This window comes from Moschus berezovskii, chromosome 13 (assembly GCF_049115385.1).
Source record: "Moschus berezovskii isolate FMDL1 chromosome 13, NW_MosBer_1.0, whole genome shotgun sequence".
Classification (NCBI taxonomy): Eukaryota; Metazoa; Chordata; class Mammalia; order Artiodactyla; family Moschidae; genus Moschus; species Moschus berezovskii.
Genome location: NC_142472.1, coordinates 51,207,657 through 51,228,313, shown reverse-complemented (window position 1 = coordinate 51,228,313; position 20,657 = coordinate 51,207,657). Strand labels below are relative to the sequence as shown.

Sequence of the window (20,657 nt, the reverse complement as noted above, 5' to 3'; positions counted from 1 at the left end):
TTCCCCAATGAGATCAGCCTTTTCAAGGTTTCCTCAATGTTTAGAAACACACCTTCTCCACTTCGCTGAGCTTCACACAACTTCATACAGGTAAACTTCTCAGCTACAGTCTCTGGCGCGCTAAGAACAGAATCACTCCCTGCTTCTCTTTCCTTCTCTCGGTCTCTTTGGGATGGAGAGGGGATGTGCGGGTCACCCGTTCTCACTGCCACACAAGGGTGATGACAACCACAGTGCAGTGTGGCTCTGGCCACCGAGGAGATGGACTCCCTCACACCTATGTGAGGCGTGCACACAGGCAAACCAGGCAGGCAGCTCAGAAGAAGCAATCCTGCTGTGTAACATCATGGGCACACAGAGAACATCAAAGGACAGGCGGGTAAGACGGGAGTGAACCCTGGGGAGCCCAAGGCATGAAAGGCCGAGACCCAGAGCAGAGGAGCTGTGAGGCCGCCTGAGTCCAGCCCCTATCTGGACAGGAGGAGCAGGCAGGGGAGCCTGGCATCCCAATGGCCACCACCCTCCCGGACACCATCCTCTCCAGCCTCTGCCCCTCCCCCAGGGATGGATGCTAGGACAACACGTCACAGTGCGGCTCAGCAAGGGGACAGCAGAGAGGGACATTTCCTCCAGCAGGGCCCAAGGGATACACTGACCACACAGGCAGAGACAGCCAGGGCCACACCTTGAGGGTCAGGAAGCCATGAAGAAACCACAATGTTCAATCTACTCCAACCCAACAAGGACCCTCGCCAGTGCAGGCCCAGGCTGTGTGCAGAGCAATGCTGAAAGGAAACCTGCAGCCCCCACCTCAACACACTAGGGAGCATGGACCCACAACCAACATGGAGACACAACCACATCGGAAGTCTACATTCCTGGAGTGGACTCATAACATGGACACAACCAACATGGACACACAACCACACCAGAGGTCTATGTTGCTCCAGTGGACACATAACCAACACGAACACACAACCAACACAGACACATAATCACACCAGAAGTCTACATTCCTCAGGTGAGGATGGAAACATAAAGAAGGCACCACCAGAGCCCAGAGGACACACACACACACAGGATGCTAACCAGGAACTCGGGCTCCAGTTGGGTAGGGAAGGTTTTGCAGAAGTGGCAGTATTGTCACCAAATCCTAAAGAAAAAAAGCTGCCTCCTGAGGCACAGGGAGGAGGGGACAGCAAGGTGGGGTGGGGGACCCGAGCCCACAGCCCATCAGACGACAAGTGACCAGAGAAGAGTGGGGAGGAAGACTCGAGGCACATGGGACAGGGACAGCAGGTGGCCTAGCAAAGCAGACCCGGGCAGCAAGGTTCGGCAGGGCGAATGGATGCAAGCAGGTGGCCACCGCCTTCAGGGCAGGAGCTCAAGCAGTCTGAGCAGGAAGCAGTGGTGTCGGGGGCTGAGGGATCCTCTGTCGGCGGGACCAGGCTGAAAATGCGGGCCTGGCCACCCGTCCACCAAGCAGGGCCCCAGCCTGAGAACACCTCCAGGCGAGCAAGGACACAGAGGGCGAGGGGGCCGGCCCACCTCTGCTGGGCACCTCAGGCTCTGAACCAGGCAGCGGGCCTCACAAGCCCGCAGTCAGGCCTCCCCGCCACCCCGTGGTCACCAGGTCTCTGCCCCAGGGCGGCTCAACCGGGGACATGTGAAAAGGGCAGGGGCAAGGAAGGGGGAGGACGGGCCCCTGGAGAAGCCCCCACAACAGTCCACAGCCTCAAGGACACAGGTTCATCTGCTGTGGACAGAACGTGGCCTCTGACTGTCCACTCATCCATCCCTGCCTTTAGAGCCCTTCACCTTAATGTGTGCTGCATAAAACAACATAACATATAAGGGCTAAATTTTATGTACACAACTTTTAAACAATTTGACATGAGGCACTGCGATCTACACTCAGAAAACTCTGGAGACCACCATTCCATGTGCCCGGCCAGCTGCAGTGAGTGCTCTCTGCCTCCACAGGGAGCTTCCAACCCACTGGAGACAGGAAGGAAGACACAAGAAAAAAGAAACTCATAATACTTACAAATAATTATTATATTTTTCTATTCCTTTTCGCCTACAAGAATATCTGACAGTAATTTCCATCTCCCTTGTCTCCACATAATGAAAATCTTATGTAGCTCAGAAAAAGGGCTGATACTCACTGCATGGTCTATTTCTAGTTCTAATTACAATGCTTGCCAAAGCTGGGGAGAGATCATCTCATTTCAAAAATAACTCCCATTCAATACCAGAAGATTGGATTTTTCACAGTTTTGAATTTTTTATTTACTGGGTAATGAAAATGGCTCAGCATATAAATAAAGCATTTGTTTTAGAAACTTTGGTCTAGTGAAGATTCAGGGCTGACATCTATTCATAACAATGAAGTGGTTTTCTTCAAAAAGTGAAAGCCTACACTCCCCTTCCCACCACCACCAGTTTCATTTCTATTTATAGCCAAGAGAAAGAGAGGTTCCCAGCAAACGTGAGTCAGGGAGGCTGGCGAGGTGGCCCGCTGCACTTACCGATCCATACAGCTCCCCCTTCTCATTCATGCCGAGGTAGAGTCCACTGTCCACGCCGCGGATGCTGACCAGACCCACGGCTATACTGATGAACTCCAGGATCCCTGCAAGACCGAGACAGAGGGACACAGGTCAGGGCCTGGAGCACTGCCCTCCGCGCATCCACAAGCCCGGGAGCACCGAAGGGGAGCACCTACTCAGGAACCATCTTCTCTTAAAACCACTGCCCCAAAGAATTGATTTTTCCACTAGATCTTAGCTTCTAGTTATGAGACAAAAACACTTATCAACATGACACATAACAACCAAAAAAAATGTTTTAAAATAAAAAGCTAGCATTTATTTTCTCTTTTAAACTTTTTTTTCATATTAGAGTATAGCTGATTAGCAATGTTTTGATAGCTTCAGGTGGACAGCAAAGGGATTCAGACATATGTATACATGTATCCATTCTCCTCTAAACTTCCCTCCCATCCAGGTTGCCACATGACACTGAACAGAGCCCCCTGTGCTGTACAGGAGGTCCCTGTTGGTTATCCATTTCAACTACAGCCATGTGGACATGTCCATCCCCAACTCTCCCCAACTATCCCTTCCCCCTAATCTTCCCCCCAACCTTCCCCCATCCCCATAAACATAAGTTCATTCTCTAAGAAAAAACCTGGTATTAACATAGATATGGTAAGAAATGACAGGTCAGATAAGCCAGTGTACATGTTCTAACTAACTTATTTGAGTATAATGTAACAGAAAACTTACTTCTACTTTAAAACTGTGAAATGAAGTATCCGTGTATGGTCATGGATTGGAAAAAAGTTCTATTAAGTCTATGTCTCTTCAAGTAAGAATGGAGATGTCAACCAAAGACTTGTCTAGTTTATACCGAAAATTATCCAGCTCTCTCTATCCAGTATAACTGTATTATGCTACATCTGGAAAACTAAAAGGCCTACATCCCAAATGTTTCTGCTTAAACAAAGTATTGATTTTTCTCTGTGCTTATCTAAGCCGCAAAGAGATAGTTAAGCAATTAAGATAACACGATATTTGGAGGGAAAAAAAATGCTCATTCCAAAAAAGTGCTCTTGATTTAAAATAGGCATGGATTACTATAACCCAAAATCAAATCAACATAACAATCTTATTTCCTTCTTTCCTCTTGCTTACCTCACTAAGAATAACATTGCCTAAGCTGGGCATAAATCCAGAATTTTATAGTCACACAACAGCAGCTCTAGGTTCCATAACAATAGTGTTGTTTTAACATGATTATTCAACGGCATTTTGGGGACAATAGTAAGACACTCATGCTCAGCCATTTTCTCCACATTTTGTATTAAAGTGCTACACTCTGTGTAAACCTTGCATTAACACATACCAAATACTGAGCTGTTTTAGAAATATCTGCAAATATTAAAATAATTTACTTACATTAAAAAAGTTTAGAAAAAAATAGGGATAACACTGTGCTACAGTCTCCTGTGACTTGTAAAAAAGCACTTACATGGATTTTTAAACAATTAATTTTGCAACTCTCACAAAAGACTGTGCAGCAATCATAGCAAGACATGGAGTACATAAATCTGATAAAGCAAAGGTTCCAAGGTGATGGACAAAGAGAGAGACTGCTTATAAAAGGGTGTTCCTAGTCCAGTTATAAGCACAAAATGTAACAAATTCTTTGAGCCTAGTTTACAGACTGTCCATCTGAACCTGCAAAAAAAAAAAAAAACTATGTATTTTAACAGAATATGAAATAGTGTGTGGGAAAATATGAGAAACTGCCTTCTGAATCTGATAACTGGTGAGTCTCGAATGAAAAACACATCTGAAATAAGTTCATTAATCAGCCATTCCCTACCTCACAAAGCAAATGGAAAGACAAATAAGGCAATCTTTCCATGAGAGTCAGTTCATGTGAGATGCACGCCCTTATTGATGAATCATTTTATTTCATTATGCCATATCCAATTCTTAGGATTAAAAGTAACTTCGGTTCAGTTCAGTTCAGTCGCTCAGTCGTGTCCGACTCTTTGCGACCCCATGAATCACAGCACGCCAGGCCTCCCTGTCCATCACCAACTCCCAGAGTTCACTCAAACTCATGTCCATCAAGCCGGTGATGCCAACCAGCCATCTCATTCTCTGTTGTCCCCTTCTCCTCCCGCCCCCAATCCTTCCCAGCATCAGTCTTTTCCAGTGAGTCAACTTGTTGCATGAGGTGGCCAAAGTATTACAGTTTCAGCTTTAGCATCAGTCCTTCCAATGAACACCCAGGATTGATCTCCTTTAGAATGGACTGGTTGGATCTCCTTGCAGTCCAAGGGACTTTCAAGAGTCTTCTCCAGCACCACAGTTCAAAAGCATCAATTCTTCGGCTCTCAGCTTTCTTCACAGTCCAACTCTCACATCCATACATGACCACAGTAACTTACACTGTGGCATTTTATTACTAAAGGAGTCACACACTACAGTGTGAGTCTCTTTTTAGCTACCCGAAAACACACGCTGTAAATCATAGTAATCCTAAAATAGGATAAGGAATTCATTAACTTCCAATTTTCACTGTAAAATGGAAACATTTTGCCCCATTGCAGCTGAACAATTTAATACGCTATGTCAACTGAAAGTCATAAAACTAAAAGATACTTGCACCTTCTAAGAGGGTATTTGATGATTTTTGCTTTCCCTAACATGAGGCAGCTCTGAGAGAACTAATGACAGTTATCAACCAACGTTGCCTATCAGCCCCCACAAAACCTAAGTACACGAGCTCTCACAAAACCATGTGCCTGGTTGGTCTACAGGACATCAGGAGCACCAGTCTCATCAGTGACAACCCCAACAGCCAGGTCCTCCAGCATCTAGTGTGTGCCCAGTGAGAGGCCTGCCACTCGGGCCACATAACAGCCCAAGGCATCATCACATGCGAGCCCTCAGATGACATATGGGGACGCTAGGCTTAAGGACAACCTCCGTGGGAGCAATCAGACTCCAAGGCCCAGGTCCTTACTGACCACGTACATCTTTCCATCAGCTTTACCTTTCCTCAAGAGTCTGGGATTTCTGTACCACTTTTTTAAAATTAATTATTTTAATTGGAGGCCAATTACTTTACAATATTGTAGTGGTTTTTGCCATACATTGACATGAATCAGCCATGGGTGTACATGTGTTCCCCATCCTGAACCCCCTCCCACCTCCCTCCCCATCCCATCCCTCAGGGTCATCCCAGTACATCAGCCCTGACCACCCTGTCTCATGCACTGAACCTGGACTGGTGATCTATTTCCCATATGATAATATACATGTTTCAATGTTGTTCTCTCAAATCATCCCACCCTCACCTTCTCCCACAGAGTACAAATGTTTTTCTTTATATCTGTGTCTCTTTTGCTGTCTCACATACAGGGCCATCGTTACCATCTTTCTAAATCCATGTATATGTGTTAATATACTGTATTGGTGTTTTTTTTTTCCCTGACTTCCTTCACTTTGTATAATAGGCTCCAGTTTCATCCACCTCATTAGAACTGATTCAAATGCATTCTTTTTAATAGCTGAGTAATATTCCATTGTGTATATGTACCACAGCTTTCTTATCCATTCATCTGCTGATATATATGGTCATTCGCTTATGAGTGAAATGGAAGACGTTGGCGAGATGAGACTTGGCCGAGCCAGCACTCAGGACAAGCAGCAGTAGAGGAAATGAAGAGCAGGTGGGCTCCTGTGTCTGCACTCTCCCCACACAGGACATGGGAAGGTGGGCAGCTCCACATGTTAACATACTGATTTTGTGTACACACAATGTAAGTTCTGAAATGATTATTACACATTTTGGAAATGAAAGTGGTAAGTGATCAATCTTGTTATCTCCTTGTATCAATAAGACATGCACTCATTCATTAAATCAACAAACTAAGAAGTAAGCCAATGGGCATCCCCAGTGGTTCAGCAGTAAAGAATCTGCCTGCCAAGGCAAGAGACATGGGTTCGAACCCCGGGTCTGGAAGATCCCCTGGAGAAGAAAATAGCAACCCACTCCAGTATTCTTGTCTGGGAAATTCCATGGACAGAGGAGCCTGGAGGGCTACAGACCATGGGGTCACAAAGGAGTCAGACACCAGTGAGCAACTGAACAACAACAAATTGTAAGCCAAGCACCACACCCTCTGTTGAGAATATGACGATGAGCAAGGACTAGACTATGACCTCAAAGAGCTTCCCATCTAGTGGGCAGAAGGACAGACAACCAGGTAAGTGTAACAACAATGGGGGGATGCAATGAAAGGTGGGTATGCAGGGTAGGCAGGCAGCTCACTCAGGCTGGGAAAGGGGAGTCTAGGGTACTTCCAAGGGTTAAGACCAGAGACAAGTCTCTGAGGAGAGAGATTCCAGATGAGAAGGTGCTGGAATGAGAAGATTCCAGATGGAAAGGATGTCATCACCTCAAACTAGCATCCTTAGCTCTGCAGCCCCTTAAGACGCAGAGACCTCAAAAGAACAGCCCAGCTTTTCATGAGGTCACCTCGTGATCTGAGGGCAAACAGAATCTAGAACATCTGAGTCACAGCTGCTCTCCCACATGCAGAGCTCATCAGAGCTGCAAGGCCAGCAAGACCTGGCAACATGGCAACAAGCCCCCGCCCCACCCAGACTGGAATCCTTGACACTCCTGGTACTATCCTGTCCACCAGGAACTCCAGAACCTCCAGCAGGTAGGTTACCCCCTCTCTAGGCCCAAGCCAGTGCCGAGCATCTGCTTCAGACTGCACTGATCTGAGCGGGGTTGCCCCCCTCCATGGCTGTTTCCACCAGCATGAGACACAGGGTGGGGGGTGGCTGTTGGCTCAAGAAGAACCTGGGGAGAAAGCTTCTGTGTAGACACAGAAGGGCAAGAAGGAAAGAACTAGGAAGAGGAGAAAGGAGGGAGGGAGGGAGTGGCCCGTCTCTCTTAGACAGTGCAGAAGGGCCACAGCCATAGGCAATGATGGAGTGACTTGGGCAGCCGCGCTCCGTGATGGTGGCATCTAGCTGTGCCCTTCCACAGCAGGCAAGCACTCCCATGAGGATGCAGTCCCAGGGCCCAGGAGGCCTGGTGGGGTCTGACAGGGCCCACGGTCATCTGTGGTCCACAAGAGGCTAGGTCAGTTCCTGAACCCCTTCAGGAAAATGACCTCGGCAGAGTATCCCCTGACCCCAGACTCACCAGGTAAGTAGTGTTTGGCCCCAGGCTCTGTTCACATGGACCATTACCCCAAAGCTGGCCCTGCTCCCAGGAGCCCCTCAGCCCCAGACCACATTTCTGCTGGCCCTGGGAAGTGGGTGGGCCATGTGAAACAACCCTCCAGCCTAAAAGCCCCCAACACTTAACAGACCTGCATTCTTCAGAGGACAAGAATGTGTGCAGGCTGTGGAGAGAGGCACCAGGGCAGGCTTTCTAAAATAGATTAACCTCCCCCCTCCAGCCCCCTGCTTGGGGAGAACTGCTCAACAGGGCTGCCAGATCAGTCATCTCAGAGCCTGAGGCCTTGAGCAAAGCCCAGGGTTCATTTGGGAAATGACTAGCTGAACGGGAGCCATCACCTCACCGATTTTTCCAGAATCTGGGTCTATCTTCAGAACAGCATCCTCTCCCTGACTGAGATACTGAAGAACAGATACACAGAACTAAGTTGTTTCAAGCAAGTCCCCTGGAAACAGGATTGTTTAACCTGTCTTTTTAAAGCACGGCTATTGATCATATTTGAAATGGCAACCCACTCCAGTGTTCTTGCCTGGAGAATCCCAGGGACGGGGGAGCCTGGTGGGCTTCCGTCTATGGGGTTGCACAGAGTCGGACACGACTGAAGTGACTTAGCAGCAGCACTACTACTACACCTTGACCCCGGGACCCGCCCCCGCAAGGCCCCCCCCAAGGCCCTGGCAAGGACCAGCCGGCTCCGCACCAGGCTGGGTCACCCGGCTCGGGTTCCTCGTGCCAAGTCAAATAGCGGATCAGGCCCCAGGCTCCCTGTTTTTATTATCCACATTACCATTTCCTCCACTGATTTTTCTGCTCACTTTTTCCGTCCAGCAGTATTAGGGAACGAACTGTCTGGTTCCCCTGGGCCTATCAACCCAGATGGGATCCCGGGTCCCCTTCTCCGGGCCTGGCCTCCACGCCAAGCCAGAGCCCCCCACCAGGGGAAAACAAAGGGCCCCCCGCACCCTCCGTGCCCGCGTCGCGGCCACACAGCTCCCGCAGGCACAGCCGCGAGGCTCCCCGCCCCCCGCCCGCACTGCCGCTGCTGTGTCACCGCCGCAGCCGCAGTCACCTGCGTGGGGGCGGGGGAGGGGAGTCTCTCCCGCTTCCTCTACCATTTCCCATGTCAGGTGGAAAACACACCTTCTGTTTTAACCGAGGTGCAAGCCCTCTTGGCCCCCTACCCACAGCTCCTCTCCTCTAGAGGCTCGGAAGAGAAACCGGAGATGCACTCGAGGTCCCCAGGGCGCGGCTGGGGGGGGCGCGCGCGGGGGAGATGGGGGTGTCCTAGGTGCTGCGGGCGGGGCGGGGCGGGCGCCAGGTATGCTGGCCGCGGCCTCCCCCCTTCCCCGCGCAGGGTCCTAGCGCCCACACTTCCCCTCACGCGCCCCCGGGCGGGGCCGGGAGCCCGGGTGGGCGGCCGGCGCCGCGCCGCGGGCGTTGCTGACACCCGAACCTGCCGCGGCGCTGACGGCTCCCGTGGGGGCTTCTCCGCACCGCTCCCGGATGGAAGCCGCAAGAAGCCGGCCGCCGCGCCCTCCCTCCCTCCCCGCCCCCACCGCGCGCGCCGCCCGCTCCGCCGCATCCGAACCCGGCGCGAGCGCGCCCCTCCCCCGCCGCCCGCTGCGGCCGACCCCAGTCCCGGCCCCCACCCCGCCCGGCCCCGGGCCCCGGCTTCCGCTGCCCGGCCCCCCAGCCAGCGCCGCCCCCAGCTGCCCGCCGGCCGCGCGGGCGGACGGGGAGGGGACGCGTCACCTCCGGGATTGGGGGCGGGGGTGCCGAGGCCGCGTTTTGTTTTACGGTCTCCGTGCAGCCGCCCGGCCCGCGTCCTTGTCGGCTGACCCCGGAGCGCGCCTCTCGGCCGCCCCCCCTCCGGCCCCCGGTCCCCTTCTCCACCCCGGTCCCTCGCTGTCCCCGAGGCAGAGGCACCGGATTCCTAATGACCGGGTTGCGTGTAGCGAACGTCCTACCCGAAAGGTGACTGCGTTTAAAAAACAAAAAGCGCACGGAGAAGAGAAGCCCCAAGCGGAGCCTCCCGGTGTCGCGGGGCTGGCTCGCCTGCTCCGCACCGGAGGTCGCCGGCCGCACGCGGGCGCCCATAGCGGGCTTTCCAGGCGGAGAGGGGCGGCGGGTCCGCAACAATGGCACGCGGCCCCCTGCCTACGCCGCCCTTTGTCCCCTCTCTCTCCCCCGCGGCCCCAGCCCTGCCGGCCGGCCGACCCACCTCCGGCGCCGCGAGCCCACCGCTCCGGGACCCGGCTGTGCGCTCCGAAGGACGGAGAGGGGTCCGAGATGGGACGGGACTCCGGGGCCTCGGCCCCAACGCGCGCGCCTCCGGCAGCTCCCGCCCCGCGCGCGGCCACACTCCCGGCGGCGGCCCGATCCGCTGGACCTGCGTTCTCACGCCTCGAGCACGAAGGGACGCGGCCCCGGGCTCAAGGAGCCCGATCCCTAAACGCGGCCGAAGCGCGCCCGGGCCCGGCGCCCCGGATTCGGCGGTCCCAGCAGCCCAGGGCGCGCGGGGCGGGGGCGAGCCGCCGAACCCGAGCGCGTCTAGGACCGCGCGGAGCAGGCTGGCGGCAGCCGAGTGCGCGCGGGGCCCGGGCGGCCGAGTGGCACCTGCCGGCCGGCGCGCGGGGGCTCGGTCTGTGCGCTCTATCCCCGCACCGGGCCGCCCGCCCTGGTCCGGAGCGCGGCGCGAGCGCTGGCGGCCCGGGGGCGGCCGGGGTGAGCACTTGCGCGAAGTTTCGTCCTCGTTCCGCAGCGGCCGGAGCCGCCTCCACTTCTCGAGCTTCCTCTGGGTAACTGGAGACTGCAAAGCGGACGGGGCGCGGGGGATGGGGGAGACCCTGAGCCGTCTCCCTGGTGGGTCCCTCCGAGCCGAGGCTTGGGGAGGGAGGACAGAGGCAGAAAACCCCAAGGCCGGCCCATCTCAGGCCCGGGCTGGCCTCACCTCGGCCATCGTCTGCAGCCCACGAGCTACACGGACAGTTCAGACCGTGCTCAGCATCTGGCGTGAAGCTTGACGAAGAGAAAGCACCATAGGACTTTGCTTTTACGACCTAGTTTATGTTGTCAGGTGGGTTCACTCAATAAGTTAACTCCTTCCAACAGTCCGGTTGCCCAAACGCCCCCCCACCCCCAGCCCCCACCCCGCTTTATTTTGTAAGTATGGGGGGAAAAAATCAGGAGAAGCCCCTCCACCCACCACCCCCGGGATGCTGCCGTCGCGCCCGGCGACTCAGCAGGCACGTGTGTGCAGTCATTAGAACGGATGGTCTCCAGCCCCCGGGGTCTGCAGACCTCGTGCTGAGTCACAGACACCCTCCTCAGGAGATGAAGCCCTAGGAATGCCCTTTAAAATTAGCTCGCCGCTTTTGCACGCGCGCACACACGCATACCAGAGGTACCCAGGAATCCTACACAGGGCTGCGCGCGGTGGGAACTGGACAGAGCACAGGGCATGAGTCGATGACTGGAAGGACAAACGACCCTGGACAGGGCCCTGCCCCTGCCCGAGTCCGTCCCCCACCACCCCTGCGCCTTGCCCCTGCAGCCCCGGAGTCTAAAATACGACTTGAGTCTCTCCTCCCACGGAACAATCTGCAACCTTCGCCTAAAGCGCCCCAGTCCCTCTCGGTGGGAATCAGCAATGCGCTTCATTTACAATTTAAGCAGGACACTTCTTGGAGGAATAGAGGGAAGGGGCAAAAACTTCATTTGGCACGAGATGATAACCATTGCCTTCAGCAAAATGCATTTTAAGTTCTCCGTAGTTAATGATTAAAGCTTGAAACTCGTGGAATCAGTCCATTTAAAAGAAACTTCCTAAACCCGATCTTGACCGCCTATATGATGCAAAAGAACTAGGGGTATGTGTTATATTTATAAATCATGCCCTTCTTCAAAAAAAAAAAAAAAGCCTTCCAGTGTAAACCCGCATCAGTGCCAGCGGCAGGTCTGCAATTCCGGAGGTTTTTTCCTCCCCTGGAGCTAACGAGACCGAGTCAGGCTGAGACCGAGGGTGGCAGACCCCTTCCCGCATCCCCCGCCCGCTCCCGGCCGCCTTCTGGGCAGCTGCGGTCCGAGGCTGCCAGCTCGGGCCCTCAAGGGTTAACGGTGCACCTACCGAACCGGCTGTGGTCCTTCCTGGTTCCCTGGATAGTACCGTTGGGGAAGATTTCTAAGTGAAATCCAGTCCTGCAGTACAGCTGCCTCCGCCTGAGAATCCCCTTTAAATGATCCAAGTCCGTGACCGCGGGTCCTCTAGGAAGCCCCCCTGCTTCGGACTGACCCAGGTGGTCACTTAGCAAGACCGGGCTGTCCACCGGCAACACCGGCCCGTTCCCGAACGGCACCGCATCCTGCACGCCGAAATAGTTCCCAACTTCACCCAGGGGAGCCATCGGCAGAGTCGGCGGGCGTTCCGAGCACAGCGATAAACAATGATGATGGTGCCAACCCAGGAGGTACTCGGCGAGGTAAATCCAACTCCCGTCCCTCACTGCAGTTGCAGAGAGAAGGAAAAAAAAAAAAAGGTCCTTTTCTTCAATCCATGAAATGCATCAATAAAAGTAACCTGCCGTTTCGCTGGCTCAGGTTCAAGGTCAAACCGCGGATAGTCTAAGCAAGCACCACTTTATACTCGCACACTGACATATTGATAAACGTATCTATGTATCTCTACACACAGATCCCCAGCTCTCGGCAGGCAGGCAGGTCTTCATCTCAACCGACCGTAGGGAGGGAAAAAAACCCGGAGTTTCTCCATTAGGCTTGCGACCAGAATGACCATAGCAACTTAAATGCCTAGGCGTTATTATAGGGGTTTTTAAGATGCACGGGCTACGTCAGAATTTACGGATCCTGACTCCAGGAAGGCATGCGCTGTTTTTACTCTAACCGACTCTGCAGACATCAGCAGGAATCCTTCAAGGGAGGAAAAAAAAAAAAAAATCTCACGTTGGTGGCGGCGACGAATCTGCAGCCCCGTCCCCTCCTCCAAAAATGAGGATGATAATAAAACAAAAAGAAGGGAAAACTTTAGGCGTCCAAGGCTGGTGTCCAGAGTCCTCCGGGGGCTCGGCTGGCGTCCATCGGCCGGGCGCGGGCGGCGGGCGGCGGCGGCGGCGGGAGCGAGGGGCGCCGCGGCGGGACCCGCGTGCCGCCGGCGGCCGCGAACAGGTGTCGCCGGGGCGCGGGGCGAGGTGGCCGGAGCGCTCCTCCTGCGCAGCCCCGCGGCGCGCAGAGTGGCGCAGGCGGCGGCATTGGGCCGGGTTTAAGGTAGCGCCGCGCCGCCCGCGCTCCCCGCGGTCCTAGCGCCCGCCTCGCCCTCCGCGCTGCGGCAGGCCCCACGCCGCGCGCCCGAGAGCGGGGACCCGAGTCCCCGGTCTCACAAAGGAAGCGGGCCCCCGGGCCTCTGCGGCCGCGTCGCTCACGCGGAGTCGCAGCCGCGAAGCGAACCCCTCGTTCGATGCGACGGCGGAGGTGCAGACTGAATCGGGAGAACTAGTTTTTCCCACTTGGGGCTCGGGGGCTGCTTTGAGTTACGAGATAAAACTTAGCCAAGAGTTGGAGTGAAGGGGGCTGATTTAATGAGCTTGAACGGACCCCACAGTTCCGCTCTCATCTCTCCTGCAGACAGGAGCAAGCAGCGCGGCAGGTGGGACCGGGGAGGCGGGGGCGGGGGACTGTGCGCCCAGCCCCCTCCCACGCGCGCACACCGGCCGCAGTGGCCGCTCCTGGCCGGGTTCGGGGCTCTCCCGGTGTCTCTCGAGCGGGCGCTGCGTTTAGGTCCCGCCCCCACTGCGCGGCCGGCTTGGGGTGGGGGGGGGGGCGCCCGAGCACCGCCTCACTCCCCGAGCTCGCCTGCGACTGCGGAGAGTCCGGGTGCAGGAGCGCGCGCCGGGGGCTCCCCCTACCCTGGAACCCTGGACCGCGCTCCGAGGGGCGAGCTGGGCCAGCCCTCGGGGGATGAGAAAGCCGAGGGCCCCGGGTGCCTCGCGGCCCCGAAGCCGCCGCCGAGCTGCGGGAGCCCGGTGCGGGGAGCGCCCAGGGGTCGCGGACGCTGCTTCCTGCTCTAAACCCGCAGGACGCACGTGGAAGCCGGAGCCCCGAGCCCGGGGCTCGGTTCTGCTCGCGGCCGGCGGCCCTCGCGCCCAGCCCCAGGCTCGGGACAAAGAAATCCGGCGCCCGAGCGACCGGGGAGCCGCGCGGCGCGCCCTGCGCCCGATCCCCGCGGGGCCGGTTGGAGCGCGGCGCCCCCACGCCCGCCCCCAGCCCGCCAGCGCGCCCCGCTCGCCCCTGCTCCTCTTTGTTCACATTGTCTTAGAAACGGCCAGACTCTCGGGGCCAGACGGTGAAAGTTGCCGAGACTGAGCACCGCTCCAGGCCGCGGGACGTGCCAGGGAGAAGCAAGGTGGGACGCAGACCGGGGCCCCGGCGCTGAGAGAAGGAACTGCAGCTTTTTTATGGGGGAGAAGTCGGGTCCGCCTCTGCGGCCGGCTCACGGCTGGCGGCGAAGGACCCAGCTGGCCCTACTCGGCACGGAGGGCTGTCGCCGGAAGACGAAAGGGAGCAATGAATCTGCAGATTTCTCGGGCGCCGGAGGTGCCGGCGACCCGGGGCGACCTGCCCCTGCCCCCCAGGCTGGAAGGCGTTCTTGGCCTGCCGGGGGGAGGGTGGGGGCGCGGCGTCCTGCCCCTCCGTGCCCACACCCGCCGCCGCAGTCCCGGGTCACTGCGCGTCCGGGGCTGCCTCGTGCGTCTCGCTTACGTGTGAGCGGAGCTCCGGAGCCCTGCCCCGCGGCCTTTACAGCAGTCACGTCGACGGTGGGCTTGAACCTGAACTGCCCGGCGGCAGACACCAGAGGCGGGGAGGAAGTGTCCCTTCTCAGAAACCACCCGAGCTGCTCGCATCCACCACGGAGGCGGCCAGCGGCGCTGGGCTAGGCGGGGGCGTTACTGGACCACTTGGGTACAATGCGCCGGGTTGCTTACTTTTTTTTTTTTTTTTGGTTAAAACCTAATGAAAAAAGACAGGCGGGCGGGCAGATGGAAGGAGCGATGCAGAGAGAGGGAGCCGCCCGACCAGGCAGGCCGAGCGGCACGTGGGCACGGGCCCTGAGGCCGGGCCGGGGACTCTTCCCACACGCCAGCCCCGAGCGCATTCTTTCGGTCTGGATTTGGACCGGCAACCAATGAGCCGAGAGCATTTCCGCTTCCGAACCCCGCAGCCGCGTGACGGCCCTTGTAAAAGCGCTGCGGCGGCGGGCGAGCCCCCGCGAGCCGGTGGAGCGCCTTCCCCGCCGCCGGGCGCCCCTCTCCGCCGCAGTCGCTCCGCCCGCGCTCTTCTGCGGCTCCACCCCCGGCTGCAGGCAGCGTGCGCGACTCCTTCGCCCACCGGCTAGCTCCCTCTGCCCCTTGTTCAGGGACAGACGCCGTGTCCTTCCTCTCGCCCATCACATCCCGTTTCTGCGGACCTCACCCACCTCCCGGGGCGGACGCCCTGCAGAACTTCCCGGCTCCGCCGTGGTGCACGACTCCCCTGCCCTGGCCTGTGCGTGTGCTGCACGGGTATTCTTCAGTTAGTGCACAGAGGCTCAGCTCCGAGAGGACCCAGGCCTTGCTTTCTTAGAGGCGGTGTCACCGCCTCGGAAGACTGTTGTTAGGAATAAAAGGAACAGGCAGCACACAATAGACGCTTAAGACGTGGTGGCTGTGACCACACTCTTCCTAACACAGCTCCGTGGCTTCATCTGCGCGCGGGGTTTTCAGCAAACACTGATTTGAACCCAAAGCCCCCGTCAGGCTCCTCTTCCCGATACGTTCATCCTTCTGGTTTCCCCGCCTTCCAGTTTGCCCCCTGTCTTTCCTGCTGATAATTTAATCCTCGGACCCAAACAGGAGACTTGACAAAGGAAGTGAAGAGATTCGGAGGGGAGTGCGCCCTAGCACGGGGTGGCATGTCTGCACCCGGCTTTGCCACCCCACCCGCTCCCTGCGACTTCCGGTTCCTCCCTCACGGTCTTGCTGAGCGGATGCAAAGACGGGGTTAGGATACCTGTGTGTAAAAGTGGCCTGAAGCTATTGAAGCAATGTCACTACGAACCTAAGGAGACATTGGAAACAGTGCTCTGCCCACCTCTGCTGCTTACTCCATCCGCGTGTGTCTCCTTTGATTTCCTTGGACCCCCAAACGCAGACCATCCAGAACCCTTTCATTCTTTTCCTACAACAACCAGGTAAGGGGTCTCTGTCCTTCCATCTCCATCCCCCCAAACAACAGCCCTTCCTCTACTAGTGGGCTTCGTGTGAGAACTTGGAGGGGGGACAGTGGTTCCCGCAGGTGGGAGTCAGTTCCCACTCTGACCTCCATGGACTGGATTTGAGCTTTAATGGTGAAGACAGAACCACAGTAGCCAACATTGATCCGTGGCTTCCTGTGCTCCAGAGACTCTACTAAGGGTTTTCCTGCTTTATCTTTTTAATCCTCAAACTACCTTACGGGGTAGGTACTGTTACTATCCCATTATACACCAGAGGAAATTGGCTTATGAAAGTTAAGTAACAGTACCCAGTGCCACGGTGCTACTAAGTCGTGGAGCCAAGTCCATAGACCTCAGACCCCTATAGTGCAGACCCCAGCTGCCCTCTGTTTTACTGGACATATGCTTGTAAACATTTAGAAATAGCATGTTTCCATAAAATAAACATATACACATAAAAACAACCAGTTAAAATATGTAAGGAAGAAATAAAGGCCACACTTAAAATAGGAAAAGAAAGATAAGATCCACAGGAAAAAACAGAAATGCACAAGATTTATATGAATAAATGTGTTTAAAGCTCTTTAGGGACACAAAAGAAAATGTGAACAAATGGAATGCCACACAATGTTCTTAAATGGAAAAACTCAATTTCATAAATATGCAATCATTCCTAAATTAATCTAAAAACAACAGCATCATAATAAAAACACCATCAACTGTTTTTATTAGAAGAATTGATGCTAAAATTAATAAAGAAATTTTAAATTGACAAAAATGTTTGAAATTGACATTAAAAATGAGAAAATAACTAGCAGCCATAATATTTTAAAGCTGTACTAATTAAAACAGAGTAGCATTATCCTGTAACATTCATTTTAGCATGTGAATAAAGAGATAAAGCAATAACACAGAATAGGAATCATAGAAATAGACCCAAATGCATATTGGAATTTAACACATAATAGTCAATGGGGGAAAAAAATATGAACTATTGAGTAAATGATTTTGAAACAACTGAATAGAGAGTAGATACCGAAATAGTATATAATAGTATCTATACATGACATTCTACATGAACATGAAACCTAAATGGAGCAAATATTTAAACATAAAACTATAACAAGTACTAGAAGGAATAATGGAAGAGTTCCTTTATAATCTGAGTTGCTGCTGCTGCTGCTGCTAAGTCACTTCAGTCGTGTCCGACTCTGTGTGACCCCATAGACGGAAGCCCACCAGGCTCCCCCGTCCCTGGGATTCTCCAGGCAAGAACACTGGAGTGGGTTGCCATTTCCTTCTCCAATGTGTGAAAGTGAAAAGTGAAAGTAAAGTCGCTCAGTCTTGTCCGACCCTTAGCGACCCCATGGACTGCAGCCTACCAGGCTGCTCCATCCACTGGATTTTCTAGGCAAGAGTACTGGAGTGGCTTGCCATTGCCTTCTCCGATAATCTGAGTTATGAAGGCCTTATTAATTGTGTCACAGAATTAAAATGTCTAAAAGAGAGTGATAATAAATTCAACACACACAAAACATTTGTTTAACTGCATGGGGAGAAAACACAGATTTAAAATATAAAGGACAAAATGGGAAAAAATGGTCATATCAAGACAAAGGACTGATTTTCCTAATATGCAAAGAGCTCCTCCGAATCAATAAGGCAAATATGACTTCTGGTCTCAGTCTGACATGCAGAGCTTGGAAGTCTCTCTTCACAGAAAGAAAAAGGTTGAACAAAGTGCAAGTCAACAGCTCTTCTTAGATCCATCAGAGAGCTGAGGTCACAGGACAAACTGCTTGTCTGGAAACTGGAGAGACAGACAGATGCAGAGAATTCTTACCTGGAGCCCACAGCTGGAACCAGGATCAGTAGGAACATTTTGAACTATAATTGATTAATTTCTGGGGGCTCAGTGTGGACAAGTTTGACGATCAAAAGTTCAGAAGAGCCCAGTCTTAGAAGGGGCCCCACACTTTCTGAGATTTACCTCCATAAGCCCTACCAGGTTCTCACTGAGGAGATCTGAGAAAAATTCCTTCCTGCTTCCTTCAGGAAGAAGAAAAAAAGTAACCATTTTGAAACATGCCCAGAGCTCTCTGTTCTCCTTAACACAGATTGCCTTCAAGGGGAACTATTTACCAGCACCTAACACACCTGCCGGAGAAGGCAATGGCAAGCCACTCCAGTACTCTTGCCTAGAAAATCCCATGGATGGAGGAGCCTGGTAGGCTGCAGTCCATGGGGTCGCTACAAGTCAGACATGACTGAGCGAATTCACTTTCACACATTGGAGAAGGAAATGGCAACCCACTCCAGTGTTCTTGCCTGGAGAATCCCAGGGACGGGGGAGCCTGGTAGGCTGCCGTCTATGGGGTCGCACAGAGTCGGACACGACTGCAGTGACTTAGCAGCAGCAGCAACACACCTGCAGGGAAGGGAATACCCAAGTCCAGCCCCTCCCACCTTCAACGTGGGGGAGGGGAAATCCCAGAATCAAGCTTTCTGAGAGACTGAGACCTAGTCATGGGACCACAGAATACGTCCCTGCCCGCACACCTCACTGGCTGAATCCACAGGGCTTCTGTGTGATAACAGGGATTAGAGCTAAAAGAACTACACAGCTCAGACCCTATTTAAGGAGTCTCCAGGGAAACCCAAAGACAACAGGGGAGGCAAAAACAAGGACACCAGAAGAAATTTTAGCCCCTGACACCATAGCTACTGCAAACAGTAAAAGCAGCCTAGCTCCCAGACAGATAAATATAAAACCTCACACTAAGGGACTATTGACCTCAGCAGTTTTTACCCAATACAGCTAGCTTTCAACAAAAAACTACAAGGTGGGCTAAAAAATAATTTTTTAAGCCTTTAATATGGAATGACAAAGCACTCATTGAAATCAGACCCAAACAGACTCAGACATGATAGGGATTTTAGAATTATCACACCAGGAATTTGATATAACCATGATGAATATGCTAAGGGATCTATTTGGGGGAAATGGGCAACATGTGAGAACAGACAGAGAATGTAAGCAGAGAGATCAAGGCTAAAGGAAAAAATCTGAAGGGAATACTACAAGTAAAACCAGTGTACCAGAATGAAGAATGCCTTTGATGGACTCTTTCATAGACTGGACACAGCCAAGGAAAGAACAAGTGAGCGTGAACATACGTTAATAGCGGTTTCTCAAGCAGAAATGCAAAGATAAACAAATGGAACAGAATATCCAATAACTGTGGGACAATTATGAAAAGTGTAACATACACGTAATGGGAAGATCAGAAGGAGAAGAAGAAGTAGAAATATTTGAAATGATAATAGTTGAGAAGTTTCCAAAACTGATGACAGATTCTAAGCCACAGATCTAGGAAGCTCATAGATACTAAGTAGGATAAATACCAAAAACTCTATGCTGTATCCCATATTCCACATATCATTTTCCATGTCTACAGTGTAGACAACCAAGTACAAAGAGAAAATCTTGCAAGTGGCCAGAGAGGGGAAGAAAATCTTGCCTATAGGGGAACAAGAGTAAGAATTACATCAGACTTCTCTTCGGAAGCTATGCAAGCAAGAAAAGAATGGAATAAAATATTTCAAGTGCTAAAAGAAAAAAGAAAATTACTGACAATAGGATAAAATAGTTTACAGAAAAGAAAATATAAATGGTTCTCCAACATTAGTAAATATGCTCAATTCCATTCATAACAAGAAGAAATAAAAATAAAGCTGCTGATATACCGTTTCTTACCTATAAATCTGACAAATGCTAGAAATAATATGAAATGGTGTTAGCATTTGGAAAATTCAGGTACTTTCATACATCACCATGGAGGTGAAATTGACACAGACTCTATGAAAGGCAGTTTGGTAATATTTATTAAAATTACAAATGCACAACAATGTCTTTGATGCAACAATCTCTTTTCTGGAAATTTATCTTAAATACCTGTACATACGTGTGCAAAATCATGTTCTTAGGAGACTCCTCACTGTTGCACTCTTCATGTTAGCAGAAGACTGGAAGCAGCCCATCAAGAATATCCATCACGAATAACTAACCGGTCATGTGAATCATAATAAATCCATAAAGGAAAACCTTGAGCAGTTTGTAAAAGGGAAAAAAAATAGGGAAAGTTTTCTTATACAGCTCTGAACCAATCGCCAAAGAATGTGCTCAGAGGCTCAGTCACATTGGACTTCTTGTGACCCCCATGGACTCTAGCCCACCAGGCTCCTTCTGTCCATGGGACTTCCCAGGCAAGAGTCCTGGAACGGGTTGCCATTTCCTTCAAGTGAGGGATCGAACCCAAGTGTCTTGCACCTCACATGTGGGCAAGTAGGTTTTTACTGCTGAGCCCCCTGGAAAACCACAAAACCAGGGAGCCCTTGATAAGAAATGAGAAATCATTCCAGGTGTGGTGCACAACCACTGTGACTGACGCCGATCCCCTTGCAAGTGTCCACCCAGTGGGCTTCACACTGCACTTATGTCTTTTCAGACAGAACAGACACAGAGCAGGGTTTAAAAACACCATGGGTGTCCTCTGGAATTTTATTAACTCATTAGAATCAGTCCTTATCTTTCCCAGTACTTCCTGTGACT

The 20,657-nt window shown here is 52.8% G+C and overlaps 1 protein-coding gene across 1 annotated transcript in view; it reads right to left on the bottom strand.

The window, feature by feature from the left end:
* Window positions 1-12,999, bottom strand: part of FGF9 (fibroblast growth factor 9) — a 29,885-nt gene extending 16,886 nt beyond the window's left edge. The window contains exons 1-2 of the mRNA XM_055426391.2: window positions 11,909-12,999; window positions 2,532-2,635 (exon numbers count right to left, since the gene is read on the bottom strand). Coding sequence (XP_055282366.1) covers window positions 2,532-2,635; window positions 11,909-12,185 — 381 coding nt within the window. The 5' untranslated portion in view covers window positions 12,186-12,999. The remainder of the gene's footprint in view (window positions 1-2,531; window positions 2,636-11,908) is intronic.
* Window positions 13,000-20,657: the final 7,658 nt, after the last annotated feature.